Source organism: Rhinoderma darwinii, chromosome 4 (assembly GCF_050947455.1).
Source record: "Rhinoderma darwinii isolate aRhiDar2 chromosome 4, aRhiDar2.hap1, whole genome shotgun sequence".
NCBI classification, from domain to species: Eukaryota; Metazoa; Chordata; class Amphibia; order Anura; family Rhinodermatidae; genus Rhinoderma; species Rhinoderma darwinii.
The window spans coordinates 192,255,487-192,274,139 of record NC_134690.1 but is presented as its reverse complement, the minus strand read 5'-3'; the positions used below and the strand labels follow the sequence as shown (position 1 = coordinate 192,274,139).

At 40.4% G+C, this 18,653-nt stretch overlaps 1 protein-coding gene across 4 annotated transcripts in view; it reads right to left on the bottom strand.

Annotated features, from left to right (window-relative positions):
- Window positions 1–4,725: 4,725 nt before the first annotated feature.
- FAM135A (family with sequence similarity 135 member A) overlaps window positions 4,726–18,653 on the bottom strand; it is a 113,187-nt gene continuing 99,259 nt past the window's right edge. For all 4 annotated transcript variants that reach the window (XM_075862003.1, XM_075862005.1, XM_075862006.1 and 1 more), the window contains 4 exons: window positions 10,950–11,101; window positions 9,741–9,851; window positions 7,080–7,193; window positions 4,726–5,006 (listed from right to left, as the gene is read on the bottom strand). In XM_075862003.1, coding sequence (XP_075718118.1) covers window positions 4,801–5,006; window positions 7,080–7,193; window positions 9,741–9,851; window positions 10,950–11,101 — 583 coding nt within the window. In that variant the 3' untranslated portion in view covers window positions 4,726–4,800. The remainder of the gene's footprint in view (window positions 5,007–7,079; window positions 7,194–9,740; window positions 9,852–10,949; window positions 11,102–18,653) is intronic.

Here is an 18,653-nt window from a genome sequence, read left to right as displayed (position 1 = left end):
GGGCAAAATGGCCGATTTTACTGTCCGAAACTCGGGCGGGACCCGGTCGTGTGAATCCCGCCTAAGGATTTCTAATTTTTTTTTTTATATATTTTTAACAAAGCGAAAACAAATGTCACATTAATAAAAACAATAACATAAAAAGAGTGAAATATTTTATTGGGATGATCAAATTTCTAGTAGAATGTTGAAACAAATAATGATTTCACTTTTTGATCACAGTAAACCATAAAAAGGATTATACCGCTACGCTCAATTTAAAAAAAAAAAAATCAGCTTTAAAAATGTAAAAAAAAAAAAAAAACACATACAAATGCAATTAAATTACAAAACAATGTTAAACACAAAATAGACATGGCAACACTTTTCACTGCTCCCACGTGAGAAATGGGCTAAAATCTGCAGCTGTCTATAATATGCCAGACAGTCCCCGCATTGTGAGACTGCGGAGAGAAAAGTAAATGATTCTAACACTCAATTATTAACATTTTCAAATGCAGCAATTTTCCATAATTCCTATTAGTCATTTGTAAAAGCCTTTGGCAAATGGCTGAAAGAATAATTCTGCTGATTAAATCTTGACTGGTGCCCTCAGGGACATGCTGGATGTGCTCATGTCAAATCACCTTGATTCATTTCTAAGTGCCTGGTATCTACCCCTAATGATGCCAGTGTAAATTAATGACCACGTGCTTCCATCTTGGTTTGCAAGTGTAACCAAAAAATAAAATGACCAAAGAGCAGCTGTTTAAGGCCTCCTTTACACAGGATTTTTGTCTGGCGTTTTAACATGCGTTTTTGGTGGCTTTTTTTTATTTAGTGTCATTTTGTACATGCCGTACTTCGAGCATGCTGCGCTTTAAAAAAAAAAAAAGCCACTGAACCCAAAAACGCTACCCAAAATGCCACAAACCAAAACGCTGTGTATGTAGACATTTTAATAATTCACTATAGACTTTAGAGTAACATCTGGCCACAGTGTTTTTGACCTAAAAAATATGCAGTAAAAAAAAATGAACGCGACAAAAAACGCAGCAAAACACTGTGTGAATCCAGCCTAAGGGGGAAGTAATGGGAGTATCCATTAAAACAAAACAATACTTCTAAACATGCATGAATTTTACACATTTCTATTTAGACCAACGTCCCATAATATGAAGTCATAAGTACACAGCTCCCAACCTCAGTGCATTCATTCCCAAAACACTAGCATGAAAATATTGTTCTTAAATGCTATTAAGCACCAATAGTGAGTCAACAGACCAATAACATTCTTCAATATGAAAAAAAGACATTTTATCCCAAATACCAAACAAGTTCTAGTTCTGCACATTCTTAGTATTTACAATGCAACAAGTCATACAACTGTTCTGGACGAGCCCGTAAGAGTATTGCAGTGATGTTCATCTGAATTGTACAGAGGGGGGGGGGGGGGGGGGGCTGTGTCATGGTGCTGATGATTGACAAGGCAGTAATTATAAGAAAACCAAAATTGCCTAATTTCTGAAGTTCCAGTACTTAAAGTGTATGTGCTGTCTACACAGTGTACAAAGGAGGCAGTTATTGAGTCAGCTGAATATTAAGACCTCCAGGTCACACGTTTGCGGCTGCAATATAATAAATCAGCATCTGTTTACACCATAAAGTAGCGGAAATCACCCTGAATTGGCAACATATACACCCGATGATAAAAACTACACAGCAGCAAAATGTCTAAAATGGTGTTCACATTACTTTAAAACACTATATGCATCAGGGAACCTCCCAGTCCAAACACTGAATGTATCCATAGGGCCCCATTGACCCAACGTATGTCAAAAAAGCATCCTTTCAGCATATGATGGGGAAGTATCTCTGTATGGGATGGTGTAGTAAACTATGCTATTCCATACAAAAGTCACCCAGTAAAGAAAAGTATACTGCAGAGAATATGTATTTTTACAATAGGACCACATATGGGCGACCTATACAGTGACATACGTCGGCGCCTTCCACCGGAGGTATGTCAGGAAATACAAAGGCTCTGACATGATGTAACCGGAGCCTTAGACAGGGATATTACAGTGATCACTTAAGATTGCAGAGTCACCAATCACTGAGAATTCAGCAGCAACGGTTTCCAGTTTCAGGTTCAATTTTTTTTTTTTTTAAATGTGATTTCCAATCAACATTATGAAAGAGTTATGAATTATTATACAATAGTACCAGTACTCAGTCTAGAAATGGATTGTATTTGACAAAATGTACCAAATAGACCAACTGGAGTAAATTTTAAACACAAAACACATAATGGACCGTAGTGGATAGAAAGGAAATGAAAATATTGGCTGAAGCAGTTATCAAACCAGTAACTAGCTTTTAAGAATGGAAATGTGTGGTCCTGTTTACCGTCTCCCTTTCTATAGCAGCGCAGGTAATGATCCAGAGAGGGCCGGCAGTACCACATTACCTTTATGATGACTCCACAGGGTATTACTACTGGACTCAGCTGCCGCTACATCTCAGACCACTAATAAGAGGTGCACAGGATACTCTCAAGTTAATGCTACGGGAACTAATGATTTCATGTTATGGGATTATCCTAGCAATATCCCATTACTTCTTAAAATAGGAAACGCCCTTTAAATTGCTGTAAGGTTACAGTATACATACACACAGTGCAAAAATTCAGCCCCCGAACTCAGTTCTCCGAGACCCTGTCTGCAGAAACATATTCTGTGTTTGTTTACAGCACTCTATTGATGTACTTTGTATACAGACTCTGTGCACGCAATGGGTCCCAAGTCCCTGGTCACAAACATGGCCCGCAAAAGAATATTACAACCTTGCAGCACTTTAATTGCAGACATGAGCGAATACCTTTAAATAACAAACATCCAACCCCCCCCCCCCCATTTCCAGTTGATGATTTGGTATCATGACCTCATGTCTTTTAATGCTGCCAAACTACAGCAAAGATGCTCATAAGGCTAAGGTCCGCTAAAGAATAGTCGAAAAATCAGCTAAATTGTTCCGGTTTCCCACACAACATTTTGACTCACTTTTCGTGGTGTTCTGCTTATTTTTGCGTTTGTTTAAAGACTATTGTATGAAATCTGAGAATGGCTACATACAAAGCAGCTTGGTTTTTGGGTCAGAGGCGTTTCTATAATAACGCAGCATGCTTTAAAGGGTTTTCCACCAAAGCAACTTATCACCTATCCACAGGATAGGTGACAGGTGTTTGACACCTGGAACGAGGGTCTTGAGTCCCCTGTATTAATAGAGCAGCAGGTCACAATTGTGCGCTGCCGCTCCATTCATTCTCTACGGGACTGCCGGAGATAGCGAGGCCTCTCTATTGATCGAAATTACCTGTGAAAAACGCATAAACAAAAACTACATAAAATATTGCCACCAAAAAAAATAATAAAAAAAACATAGTAAAGGGTGTGTGAAGGAGGCCTAACATGCAGATTAGTTTTCTGCAAAAGATAGAGCATGCTGCGGATTTATAAAAAAATAAAAAGTTAAGCAATCCACTGCGTTCACATGCTTTGTACTGCAGTTTGTTGCAGATTTTCACCTTCAAGAAGCTCGAGAAGGGGTGCTGTGAACTCACCAACCAGTTGTGAAAGGATCGAGGAGACGAAAGGTGCTGCACTACCAATAAAACTCTGGAAAAACCCAAATGTTAGATTAAAAAACACATTTGCAGCCTCTACACACAGTTTTGGTGCTTTGCGGTTTTCCCTAAAAGCGGATTTTTACCCCATCTACCATGCATGCTGTGTTCCTGGGAATTTATTTTTCCTTACCATAGAGTGTGAACAGGATTGTATTAAATCTCATTCTCTAAAATTGTAACTATAGCATCATTATAAAAGCAATAGAGGGTGCTGCCAGGCTTGGTCTAATAGGTAGATTTACAGTCATCATTCAATTGTGCACTACAGAATAGATGAGGTTAGTAAGTCCACCATTGTTGCAAAATAATCATTGAATCAGTGCAACTTTTATCTACTAACATAAGCGTTGAGAGTTCGCTCGTGTTCCCAATTTCGCCACTGTACGGTATCATGAATCATGCAAGCTTCACCATTCGCCTTATTTACAGAGCAAGCAGGTAAGTAACTTTGGTACATGAAGGACAGCTCCATACTGTCACGCTGGTTTAAACTGAACAGTATTTACCGTGGCTCAGAAAAATAGTCTTCATCAACCAGGCTTGTATCACATAATAAACGTAACCAGGATGTTTCACCAACACAAAATGAATGTGTGAAATACACGACCTTCAGAGCCAGTATTACATGACTGGAGGTGGAAAATGATGTAGAACATTACAGATTATCATGTGGTCAGGCCAGCTGACCTCACCCATCTTGTCAAGGACTCGGGGTCTTCACCTAAGCAACTTCCTATCTAAACTGACAGAAATGGTACACCAAGATAACGGTGCAGACTAAACTGCATGAAGAATCCATAAAAATCCAGGGCGTAGGAAGATTTACAAATTTCGGTAAAATCCATTTTGAGAAAAAGGAATTCAAACCCCAGGAATCCAAGGAGGTGGCAAGTATCTCCATAAATATAAATAACAAATCTACACTGCATCTGTACTAACAAATTGGATGATATAAATTATTTTCCAGTAAAAGGGGAAAAAAAAACGGATTTTTTTTTTAACATTTTTTTTTTTTAAACCCAAGACCATATAAATACAGCTCAAAATACAATGGCAGCTAACACTTAATTACCACATACTTTGAGATTTATTGTCAATGAGGTATTACATAGATGTCTGGCAATGTCCTCTCGCTACTGGAAATATCTAAGGCCGGCAACCAGAAAGAATTTCTCCAAAAAGACTTCAGAGTCAAGAACTGCAATGTGGGCTGCGCGTCCGATGAGAGAGTTTGCGGTGTTTGGTAATGCGTGAATGACGTCATATCGAACTAGATTACAGTCTTTATTCTGCAGAACAGGTAAAAGGATGTTTTGGATCATTTCAGCATAAACTGGTCCTGAAAGACACAAAAACAAGACTAGTCAGACGGTGATGGCATCCAGTACTTCTGCTGGAGTCTAAGTGGATATGTGTGAAGGACAATTTCCCTGATCTCATTCAAGAAATTCTGGTCAGGCTCAGCTAAAATTCTAGATTTTATGCTTTAAATCATCATAACTGTCAAAATGGAATAAGAGGCTCCAAACAGCTGAGACATTTTTGCCATCTTTTCTTAAGACAACGTGTACGTTACAATTGTAGGTCTTGCTTATAAGCGTCTTATTGAAGCAGACATGACAGACCTGGCCTTTTGCAGAGTTTACACCCATCTTCTAACAGTCTATAGAACTAGATACATTTGTCACAAATCATTTTTAAGAATGTCTCAGATATCATTTAACTCAATGGCAGGTTTACATAGTGGCAAAAATCATCCTTTATATTAAAGGGTAACTAAACTTTCAAAAAACTTCTTACATGTCAGAAGTTTTGATCGGAGAGGGTCTGAGCACGGATTCCCCTACTGACTGCTAAAACAAAGCGGCAGAAGCGCTCGGGTGAGCAATGTGCCGCTTCGTTTCTGATCAACTTTCCTCGGAAAGCTAAATCAGAAACTAATCGGTTCAGCGCTCACCCGAGCGCTTCTGCCGCTTTGTTTTAGCGGTCAGTAGGGGAATCCGTGCTCAGACCCTCTCCGATCAAAACTTCTGACATGTCACAATGACATGTCAGAAGTTTTTTTAAAAGTTTAGTTACCCTTTAAGCTGTATTGTTCAACCAGTGGAATACTTTAAAGAGGACCTGTCACTAGTTCATAGAAAGTGAACCAGCAGTCTCACCTTACTACTGCTGTCTCCTTCACTTCAGCAGTGCTTTCATTTTATTTCTATGGCCCCCATGTTCCAGAGATATGGCCATTTTTTTCTGGTGCCAAATATGGTAATGAATCGCTTACTAGCCAAGAGGGCGTCAATGCCAGGGATTCTCCAGTGGTGGAGCTACCTCACAGCCTCTGACACTGTCCTATCAGCGTGATGCTGCTTCACATACAGTGCTTGCGCAGCGTGAGGCTCACTGTTAGAGACCGAGGCTTGAGGGAAGGCGGATCACTTCAAATAGCAATATTTTGGGCTGTGGACTACCTAGAACAGAGAGATTCTTATCTTTCATATTCCACCAGAATCGCAGTTCTAGCTGTGACACAACCAGAGATATCAATGTCACAGTCGGGTATGGGAACTGTACATGCATTTAGTATAGACCTTCTATTCCCGTCTGTTTTTTCAACTGGTGATATCTCCGGTTGTGTCACAGCTATAACTGCAATCCTGGCGTCACATGAAAGATTAGAATCTCACTGTTCTAGGTGTTCCACAGCCCGAAATATGGCTATTTGAAGTGATCCCCTTCCCTCCAGCCTCAGTCTCTTACAGTGAGCCTCACGCTGAGCTAGCACCGGATGTGAAGCAGCCTCACGCTGATAGGACAGCTCAGAGGCTGTGAAGTAGCTCCACCTCAGGAGAATCGCTGGTGTTGAGGCCCTCTAGGCTAGTAAGCGATTCATTACCATATTTGGCCCCAAAACAACCGGTGTCCATATCTCGGGAACAGGATGACGTAGCAATAAAATTAAAGCACCACTGGAGTCCAGAAGACAGCGGTAGTAAGGGGGGACTGCTGGCTCACGTTCTATGACCTAGTGACTGGTCCTCTTTAAGTACATATTAGAATCCTTGACATGTATATTCAAAGTCATTAGAAGTGGCATACAGTACTTACCGACAGACATATCCCCCATATCTACCCATTTTCAGTACATTATAGGCATACATATTATAGTTGTCGAAGGCTTTATCGAGTCATGGAATAAAATGTAGACCTGGTAATGTGGTATATGAGATATCAGAGAATTGACACTAGACTAGCATTCACTGATGAGTCACCATGAATTATTCTCCAAGTTCCATTGGTCTAAAACTAAACCAATGACCTGACTGAAAGTGCTAACATTCTGACGATGCCACAAAGCAAATACATAGGTGACAGTAATAGTCACAGGTCATCAGAAGCTCTCTTGTGAATCACTCACCTGACTGTTTGTCCTTAAGAGCAGTTTTGCACATTTCAATACGAGCTGAGTGGTAAGGAACATATCGATCCTGTAAGGAACTGACCAAAACCACATTTCTGAAGTATTCTAGCCCTGCAAAAGACAACACAGATGATAAAGGAAGTGAAAGCAAAGAAGTAAACATGTAAGCATCATAGATCGCAGTGAACTACTATAAAAGTGGCCATACAAGTGATAGCTGCTGGCCCAAAGTTGTGCAACCATCAGTCAATCACTCCAACCTCCCATTAGCAAAAATTCCACCTTTCAGGAAGAGAAGAAAGAAAGAAGACGGGAAAAAATCCACAATGGATCCTTCCCCAAGAGCAAAACCGAGGCCCCAACTACAAATGATATTGTCAGTGTATCCAGGATCTGCTGACCAATCTGATGTGACCAAACATATTCTATATGAGATCTTATCAGATTTTCACTGGCCTAGAAAATACATTTATCTGCTAAGGTTTAGGTGGGTTGTCTAAGGAAATCGTTTTACACTTTTTCTGAAAAACATTTGGGTCACAGGGAGTCTGATGGCCAGGCCATTTTGTACTGTTCAGCACCAACACTTTCGTTCTCATTAATTTGTGCATTTCTGGTTTATAAAGGATATTGATATTTTAAGTACAGAATATTTACCTTCAGGTGCTAAGGATGAATACATTTTTACATGGATTAAAGAAAGAAACATTGGTTAAAAAAGTGCACTTGATATTTTCATTCTACAGTTTCTTCAAGTTTATGGAACACCTTTGTAACCATTTTTTTATTGCTCTAAATATTGAATATAAAAAATGATTAAGCATTGCAAATAATCTTGATTAAAGGGGTTGCCTCAGGACAACAACCCCTGTCCATAATAGGTAATATGGATGTCAGAGGGGGGTCCGCCTCCTTGCATTATATGGACAGCCATCATATGTAATTCTACATTTCCCCTGGAGGTGAAACGTATGTCTAGACTCGGCTTCCTCGGCCAATAACAGCTGATTGCCGTGGATGAGAGAAAATATCCTACGGCTTTGTGCTCACAAATTCTGTGCCGACCTATGCGTCTCCTTGATCCAGGCATTCAGTAAGTGAACAGCCTACGCAGTCTCCATGAAATAGCGAAGGTCAAGATCTCAGACATTTTTATTTATTTTCCTGTTGCTTATATAGCACTAACATATTCCGCAGCACTGTAGATGTTGGACAGAACTCATCAGTACTCACAACCTCATTTCCCCATCTCAAACACAAACTGGGGAAGGTCATATGTATTTACCAAAAAGCATGTTTTAGGCGTGTAGCAGTGAGTAACCAGCAATCCAAACAAGCACAGGGAGAACATATACATTCCATGCGGGACCCTTTGCCTCAAGGTGACCATGGTAACCACTGAGCTACCTAACGACCAGACATCTGCAATCACATAGCCATAAAGTGTCCAGATCGTCTATTACAAGAAGCAATGATCCCGGACATCCCTGACCGCATAGGCATGATGAACACCTTTCTCCTTTTTTGCAGATTATTCTCCATTGTGACCGATATCTTTTACCCTTTATCTTGTCAAAAACAATGTAGTCCAAAAACGTTGGAAAATTTAAAAAAATAAGGCCGTCTCTTTGCATTTCTAACATCCTAAAATTCATGATTTCATAGACAAGCTGTTAAAAAACAGAGAATGATATATTACAAGGAGTCAAACCATGGCCTATCATTTATTATTGCAGAGATTTATCTCTCTCTGTTGGTTTATTGCACGTAGTGTAACTGCTGGGTTTATATCACACCGGACACACTGATAACTGGTCCTCTGGCGGCATTATCGGACTGATCCGTCATTCATCATTGCTTGCAATACATAGACCTTCAGAAAATACAAAATCTGGATTTCGTGACCTTTTATAACCAGCCTGATATATGACCACTTGAGTCTAACAATAATCTTTGTTATTTAGAATTCGATTTATTACCTAGCAATTGATTTGATTACACAGACAACACTTAATTTATATCTAAAACTGGAATCAAACATTTTATTTTAGAAGCATAATCCAAGATCATCAGGAAAAACAGAAACAAGCATTATTTCTTATTATTCATCCTCTCATACAGCAAAAATATAGATACACTATGTGTACCCCCCCCCCCCCCCAAGCTTTTCAAAGAAAAGGGTTTCCTAAAACGCTACGGTTTTTTATACAGGACTGCTTCCATTCTGTTATTTATAAATTATACACTATAAAAAGCAGAAAGCAAACAGTGCAAATCTCAAAGAAGTATTTACTAGAAGGCCTTATTCACACTAACAGGTGTCAAATCGGCCATAAAAACATCCGTTTTAACGGCCGGTTTGCAACCGTGCGGGACCAGCGTTCACAGATCCCTCATAGACATGAGTCTATTGAGGGATCCATGAAAACAGGCAAAAATATAACATGTCCCATTTTTTTTACAGGCCGTTCACAGTTTGCTTAACTCCCCCCCCCCCCCCCCCCAAAAAAACGGGCATTTGAATAGCCCTAAAAAAGTGCATTGCTTTTAATGCAGCCGTGTGATGGGCGTTAAAAAAAACAGCTGTCACACGGCCGACTATCCAGCTTGTGTGAATAAGACCTTAGTGAAACCATAAAATAGAAATACATTTCATACCTGGTTTCTTGCTAAGCTTGTACAGGAAGGTCTGACGAGGATCAGAGTGGTCTCGGCAAGTTAGTTGTAGAAGTGATCCTGACTTTTTCCACTTCTGCATGAACCACAACCCTGGAACACAAATAATTTCAGCCTCCTATCCGTCATTTATGTTCTGATAATTGGATTAAATAACGGTTTATTATAATATATTTCAGCTGTAACTAGAGTGATAACACATTGTAACATTTATTTCTATGTATATTTATAGTTCACGTAGCGCCTTGATGCCCATAAGACCGCAATTAACCACACGATTGTTTGGGCAAGTACATTTTGCCAACTTCCCTATTAACATTCTTATTTGGATGTAAAGGTGTGTTATTTCTATGGAAGAAATATAAGCTACTGCTAGAAACCTGTGGCACCACCTTCGCCCAGCTAAAGAATTGAATGAGTTAAAATCGAACCAGTCTCACCCTTCTTGGTCTGCCCCCATACACAGATTATTGTGGGGATCTACCAACAATAATGTATATGTCCTGCTTTATACAATAATTTGTACTACAATCAGTACTTCACCTCTACTTCAAGACCATATGTAAAAACTATCTGGACATACTAGGATACATCCGTTATATAGGTATATCCATAGGGGAATATAGTTCTGCATTCTGTATTGCTATATACGCCTATAGAGGTTTTCATCATACCTGTCATAGCCGTAGAGGAAGAAAAGCAATAGAGTACTAGAATAACTTGTTGAACAATGTCTACAAGTTTTCCCCATACATGCCATACAGGTGAAAATGGCAGTGCCGCTACCAAGTTTCTCATAGCCATAGAAAGTGATGCATGGGTGCCGGTCTACTCATGGGGCTAGAGGGACCGTAGTTTGTTTTCTGTATGTTAGTTACAGATATAGCAGTCTCCAACTTGCCTACTGTGGTGCGCTCATTCACTTTAAAGGAGAACAGCAGTGCTATGCAAATAGCATAAAGCGCCGTTTCCTGCTACGCTAGAAACGTAGAGCGCCGGCAGTCAATTTGTAAGATCTCAGACCCACAATAGCATTCTTTGAGGCAGTCACAGAGGCGTAAGATTTACATATCGTTCCCTCTACAAGTGGAAATATGCAACTTTGATCACAATTTCCCCTATCTGTGCCAATTAAATTGGAAAAGTATTTGTTGTTGAATATAAAACCAGAGTGAACAGATCTAGTCTCACCTGTATTAACAAGGGCGCTGCTGTTGTAAAGTGTACCTAAATGTGGACCAGATAAGGAAAGGAACGTGTGCAGCTTGCCAAGGTAGCATTTGAATCTCGGTCTTGAAAGAACTGACCGTATAATAAGGTTTCCTAAGGAGTGACCTATAAAACTAAATAAAGACAAAGAAACATGATTACACAATCAAAACCATAGTGCTACTAGCTGGTTCAAAAAGAACATTTTATAAAATGCTAAAATCATATAAACATTTATGGCATATTCATCGCAACTGCTATAAATGAGTGATTGTTGCGGGCTCGGCTGTTTCTGTAACTCTCATAGAAGTGAATAGAGAGCGACACGGCCCCCACTCTGTTCATTCTCCAACTAGATGCGGCAGCTGGCTGCCACCTCATCAGGCAGGACGGTGGTCGTGTGCAGGTCCCAGAGTTTGGACCCGCACCTATTCGGCATTTATGGCATATACCGTGGATCTTTCTGCCAAGAACAATGATTTGTTAGGACATGTTGATTATTATCGCTTGTATAATGTTTATTTGCAGGGTATTAGAAAGAACACCTTACTATATTATACACTACCGTTCAAAAGTTTGGGGTCACCCAGACAATTTTGTGTTTTCCATGAAAACTCACACTTCTATTTATCAAATGAGTTGCAAAATGACTAGATAATATAGTCAAGACATTGACAAGGTTAGAAATAATGATTTTTATTTGAAATAATAATTTTCCATTTGCAGCAATTACAGCATTGCAGACCTTTGGCATTCTAGCTGTTAATTTGCTGAGGTAATCGGGAGAAATTTCACCCCATGCTTCCAGAAACCCCTCCCACAAGATGGATTGGCTTGATGGGCACTTCTTGCGTACCATACGGTCAAGCTTCTCCCACAACAGCTCTATGGGGTTGACATCTGGTGACTGCACTGGCCACTCCATTACAGATAGAATACCAGCTGCCTGCTTCTTCCCTAAATAGTTCTTGCATAATTTGGAGGTGTGCTTTGGGTCATTGTCCTGTTGTAGGATGAAATTGGCTCCAATCAAGCGCTGTCCACAGGGTATGGCATGGAAAAATGGAGTGGTAGCCTTCCTTATTCAAAATCCCTTTTACCTTGTACAAATCTCCCACTTTACCAGCACCAAAGCAACCCCAGACCATCACATTACCTCCACCATGCTTGACATATGGCGTCAGGCACTCTTCCAGCATCTTTTCAGTTGTTCTGCGTCTCACAAATGTTCTTCTGTGTGATCCAAACACCTCAAACTTCGATTCGTCTGTCCATAACACTTTTTTCCAATCTTCCTCTGTCCAATGTCTGTGTGCTTTTGCCCATATTAATCTTTTCCTTTTATTAGCCAGTCTCAGATATGGCTTTTTATTTGCCACTCTGCCCTGTAGGCCAGCATCCCGGAGTCGCCTCTTCACTGTAGACGTTGACACTGGCATTTTGCGGGTACTATTTAATGAAGCTGCCAGTTGAGGACCTGTGAGGCATCTATTTCTCAAACTAGAGACTCTAATGTACTTGTCTTGTTGCTCAGTTGTGCAGCGGGGCCTCCCACTTCTCTTTCTACTCTGCTTAGAGCCTGTTTGTGCTGTCCTCTGAAGGGAGTAGTACACACCGTTGTAGGAAATCTTCAGTTTCTTGGCAATTTCTCGCATGGAATACCCTTCATTTCTAAGAACAAGAATAGACTGTCGAGTTTCACATGAAAGCTCTCTTTTTCTAGCCATTTGGAGAGTTTAATCGAACCCACAAATGTAATGCTCCAGATTCTCAACTAGCTCAAAGGAAGGTCAGTTTTATAGCTCCTCTAAACAGCAAAACTGTTTACAGCGGTGCTAACATAATTGCACAACGGTTTTCAAGTGTTTTCTAATCATCCATTAGCCTTCTAACACAGATAGCAAACACAATGTACCATTAGAACACTGGAGTGATGGTTGCTGGAAATGGGCCTCTATACACCTATGTAGATATTGCATTAAAAACCAGACGTTTGCAGCTAGAATAGTCATTTATCACATTAAGAATGTATAGAGTGTATTTCTGATTAATTTAATGTTATATTCATTGAAAAAAATCTGTGCTTTTCTTTCAAAAATAAGGAAATTTCTAAGTGACCCTAAACTTTTGAACGGTAGTGTAAATACAGGAGTATTTACTACAGTGGAGTGCTGCAGGATTTCTTTGTATATATCTCACAGTCCTTGGATCGGGATTACCTGCTGGGAACCCATATCCATTTTGGAATTGCTTTTGAGTGCCGCTACTATCTATCGATATATATATATATATATATATATATATATATATATATATAACAGGAACAGAGGACAAGTAACAGCACCAGGACTTCAGTATTGGGGAGATGTTGGTTTATTCACCACCAGGTGGAAAGAATGAGCAACGTTTGGGTTCACACCTGAGCTTAACCCCTTAAGGACGCAGCCTAGTTTGGGCCTTAAGGCTCAGAGCCCATTTTTCAAATCTGACATATTTCACTTTATGTGGTAATAACGTCGGAATGCTTAAACCTATCCAAGCGATTCTGAGATTGTTTTCTCGTGACACATTGGGCTTCATGTTCGTGGTAAAATTTGGTCGATATATTCAGTGTTTATTGGTGAAAAATTGCAAAATTTAGTGAAAATTTGGAAAAAATAGCATTTTTCAGAATTTTAATGCATCTGCTTGTAAAACAGACGGTTATACCACCCAAAATAGTTACTATTTCACACTTCCCATATGTCTACTTTAGATTGGCATCGTTTTTTGAACATTCTTTTATTTTTCTTGGACGTTACAAGGCTTAGAACATAAACAGCAATTTCTCATATTTTTAAGAAAATTTCAAAATCCTTTTTTTTAAGGTACCTCTTGAGTTCTGAAGAGGCTTTGAGGGGCCTATGTATTAGAAACCCTGATAAAACACCCCATTTTAAAAACTAGACCCCTTAAAGTATTCAAAACAGCATTTAGAAAGTTTTTTAACCCTTCAGGCATTTCACAGGAATTAAAGCAAAGTGGAGGTGAAATTTGCAAATTTCATTTTTCTTGCTGAATTTCAATTTTATTCATTTTTTTTCTGTAACACAGAAGGTTTTACCAGAGAAACACTACTAAATATTTATTGTCCAGATTCTGCAGTTTTTAGAAATGTCCCACATGTGGCTCTACTGCGCTCGTGGACTAAAACACAAGCCCTAGAAGCAAAGAAGCACCTAGTGCATTTTGAGTCCTCTTTTTTATTAGAATATATTTTAGGCAGCATGCCAGGTTTGAAGAGGTGTTGAGGTGCCAAAACAGTAGGAATCCCCGAATAGTGACCCCATTTTGGAAACTACACCCCTCAAGGAATTAATTTATGGTTGTTGTTACCATTTTGACCGCACAGTTTTTTCACAGCACCTATTTGAATTGGGCTGTGAAATTAAAAAAATGAAATTTTTCCCAATAAGATGTCATTTGTGATCAAAATTTATTATTTTCACAGGGAACAAAATACCCCATTTTGTTGCCCAATTTGTCCTTAGTGCGGCAATACCCCATTTGTGGTGATAAACTGCCGTTTGGGCCCATGGGAGGGCTCAGAATGAAAGGAGCGCTATGTGTTTGTTGGAGTCCAGATTTTGCTGGATTGGTTTTCGGGTGCCATGTTGCATTTGCAGAGCCCCAGAGGTATCAAAGCAATGGAAACCCACAGAAGTGACCCCATTTTGGAAACTACACCCCTCAAGGAATTCAAATATGGTTGTTGTTACAATTTTGTCCGCACAATTTTTTCACAGCACCTATTTGAATTGGGCTGTGAAATGAAAAAAATGAAATTTTTCCCAATAAGATGTCATTTTTTATCAAAATTTCTTATTTTCACAGGGAACAAAATACCCCATTTTGTTGCCCAATTTCTCCTGAGTCCAGCAATACCCCATTTGTGGCGATAAACTGCAGTTTGGGCCCATGGGAGGCCTCAGAAGTGAAGTAGCGCTGTGTGTTCTTTGGAGTGCAGATTTTGCTGGTTTGGTTTTCGGGTGCCATCTCGCATTTGCAGAGCCCCAGAGGTATCAAAGCAATGGAAACCCACTATAACTGACCCCATTTTGGAAACTACACCCCTCAAGGAATTCATTTATGGGTGTTGTGACCATTTAGACCCCATAGTTTCTTCCCAGAACTTATTTGAATTGGGCTGGGAATTTAAAAAAATAATATTTTTTCCAATAATATGTCGTTTTAGCTCAAAAATTCTTATTGTCTCCATAAATAAAATACTACATTTTTTTGCCCAATTTGTCCTGAGTGCGGCAATACCCCATTTGTGACGATAAACTGCTGTTTGGGCCCATGGGAGGGCTCAGAAGGAAAGGAGCGCTATGTGTTTGTTGGAGTACAGATTTTGCTGGTTTGGTTTTCGGGTGCCATGTCGCATTTGCAGAGCCCCATAGGTATCAAAGCAATGGAAACCCACCAGAAGTGACCCCATTTTGGAAACTACACCCCTCAAGGAATTCATTTATGGGTGTTGTGACCATTTTGACCCCATAGTTTTTTCACAGAACTTATTTGAATTGGGCTTGGAATTAAAACAAAATTAATTTTTTCCAATAATATGTAGTTTTGGCTGAAAATTTCTTATTTTCACAAGAAATAAAATACCCCATTCTGTTGCGCAATTTGTCCTGAGTGCAGCAATACCCCATTTGTGGTGATAAACTGCCGTTTGGGCCCATGGGAGGGCTCAGAACGAAAGGACCACCATTTGGCCTACTGGGGATTTTCTCGTGCAAAGTCATGTGTGCAGAAGCCCCAGTACAGTTTAAACCCGCAAGAAGTCACCCCGTTTTAAAAACTACACCCTTAAGGCATTCATCTAGAGGTGTAGTGAGCATTTTGACCGGAGAGATACACCCCATAAACTGTAATGTGGGTTCTCCCGGGTATGGCAATACCCTCAATGTGGTTGTTATCAGCTGCTTGGGCACACAGCAGGGCTCAGAAGGGAAAGATAAGGGGGGATAAGCTGTGCGGAGTGCATCAGGGTAAGTAGAATTGGGGTAAATTATAAAACAAGGGATGTATGATAAATGTTAAAACACTTTTTCATAGAGAGCTCTGGTTTTTCGGGACACGCGTTACATTGATATATTGTGTCCTCCCTTATACCCCTCTTATAGCAGACTTTGCACCTCTTTTGACTTTTTCCCTTCTTGCCAGCTTGGGGAACTTCTCCTGGAAAGTGTTGCCCTGGTACGATGCGTGTGGCCTCGCTTCCAGAAGTACTGGGTGCCCCCCCCCCCCCCGTTCCTGGTCCCTAAAGATTAGGTTCTTGATAATCACCTCTTGAAATTCCAGGAAAGTTCCCCTCTGGCCTGTACATCGACGTAGCACATACACATTGTACAATGCCATCTGTATGATGTGCCCGGCCAGCTTCTTATACCACAGCGCATGGCGCTGTAGGGCTTCGGGACTTGATCTGACAAGTCCACCCCTCCCATGTACCTATTGTAGTACAGGATGCAGTCTGGTTTAGGGGTCGCTGTACTGGTACCTCGTACAGGTACATGGGTACTGTTGTGACATCTCTCTTGTCCTTGTACTTGACACACAATATGTTGCTGCTAGAATGTGCCCTGCGCTCACCCCTTCTTGTTTGCCCTGCAGAGTCTTAGGGAGGCCTCTCAGATTTCTTCTAGCAGTGCCGCATGCCACAGGACTGGAAGCGAGGCAGTTGAAGAGTGGGACGCCGGTATAAAAATTATCCAGGTAGAGGTGGCAACCCTGGTCCAGCAGTGGGTGCACCAAATCCCACACAATTTTTGCATTAACTCCCAGTAAGCGGGGGCATTCTGGGGGCTGAGAACTGGTGTCCTTCCCTTCATATATCCTAAACCTGTATGTATACCCTGATGCACTCTCGCACAGCTCATACATCTTCACGCCATACCTTGCCCTCTTACCCGGCAGGTACTCGCGGAATTGAACCCTCCCTTTAAAATCCACCAAGGACTCATCAATAGAAATACACTTCTTGGGGGTGTATGCTTGGGAAAACCGGGCACTGAAACGGTCTAATAGGGGTCTCCGTTTATACAAACGGTCAAAACTGGGGTCATCTCGGGGTGGGCACGGCTCATTATCAGTATGATGTAAGAAGCGAAGTATTGCCTGATTTTTTATTTTTTTTTAGGTTACAGTTCAGTTTTGAAGTTGCTTTGATGGACCTATATATTAGAAACCCCTATCAAACACCCCATTTTAGAAACTAGACCCCTCAAAGTATTCACAACAGCATTTAGAAAGTTTATGAACCCTTTAGGTGTTTCACAAGAATTTAGAGCAAAGTAGAGGTGAAATAAAAAAAAAATTTTTGTCAGAAAATCCTCTTTATACCATTTTTTTTTATAACACAAAAGGTTTTACCAGAGAAACGCAACTTAATACGTATCGCCCAGATTCTGCAGTTTTGAGAAATATCCCACATGTGGCCCTAGTGCGGTAATAGACTGAAGCGCCGGCCTCCGAAGCAAAGGAGCGCCTAGTGGATTTTGAGGCATCCTTTTTATTAGGCACCATGTCCGGTTTGAAGAGGTCTTGTGGTGCCAAAACAGTGGAAACCCCCCAAAAGTGACCCCATTTTGAAAACTAGACCCCTTGAGGAATCCATTGTAGTTTTCTTGGGGTGCATGCGGCTTTTTGATCAGTTTTTATTCTATTTTTAGGTGGCGTGGTGACTAAAAAACAGCAATCCTACTATTGTTTTTTTAATCTATTTTTTTTACAGCGTTCACCGTGCGCTATAAATGACATATTCACTTTATTCTGCGGGGCGATACGATTACGGCGATACCAGATGTTTATAGTTTTTTTTATGTCTTATGGCGTTTACACAATAAAATACGTTTTGTAAACAATCATTCACTTTTTGTGTTGCCTTATTCTAAGAGCCAGAACGGTTTTATTTTTCCATCAATAAAGCCGTGCGAGGACTTATTTTTTGCGTAACGAACTGTAGTTTCGATCAGTACCATTTTTAGGTACATGCGACTTTTTGATCTCTTTTTATTCCATTTTTTGGGAGGTGAAGTGACCAAACAATTGTTATTGTGGTACGGTTTATTATTATTTTCTTTTACGGCGTTCACCGCGCGGGATAAATAACGAAATAATTTTGTAGTTCAGGCCGTTACGGACGCGGCGATACCAATTATGTATAGTTTATTTGTTTGTTTATATGTTTTTATTAATAATAAAGGACTGATAAGGGAAAAGGGGGGATTTTTACTTTTAATACTTTTAAAACTTTTATTTTCTTATTTTTACACATCTTTTTTTAACTTTTTTTTAACTTTATTACTTTGTCCCATTAGGGGACTTGAGGGCAGGAGGCCCTGATCGCTATTCTAATACACTGCACTACATGCGTAGTGCAGTGTATTAGAACTGTCAGCTACTCACTGACAGCAAGCATAGTGGGTCCTGACGTTGTCAGGACCCACTAGGCTTCCGTCGATGGCAGAGCCGGACGCCATTGTTTGGTGTCCGGTTGCCATAGCCACCATCGCCAGCCGCTATCGCGTAGCAGGCTGGCGATTGTAGCTTAACCCCTAAAAAGCCGTGATCACTATTGAACACGGCTTTTAAGGGGTTAATCAGCGGGGACACAGCGATCGGTCCCCGCTGTAGGAG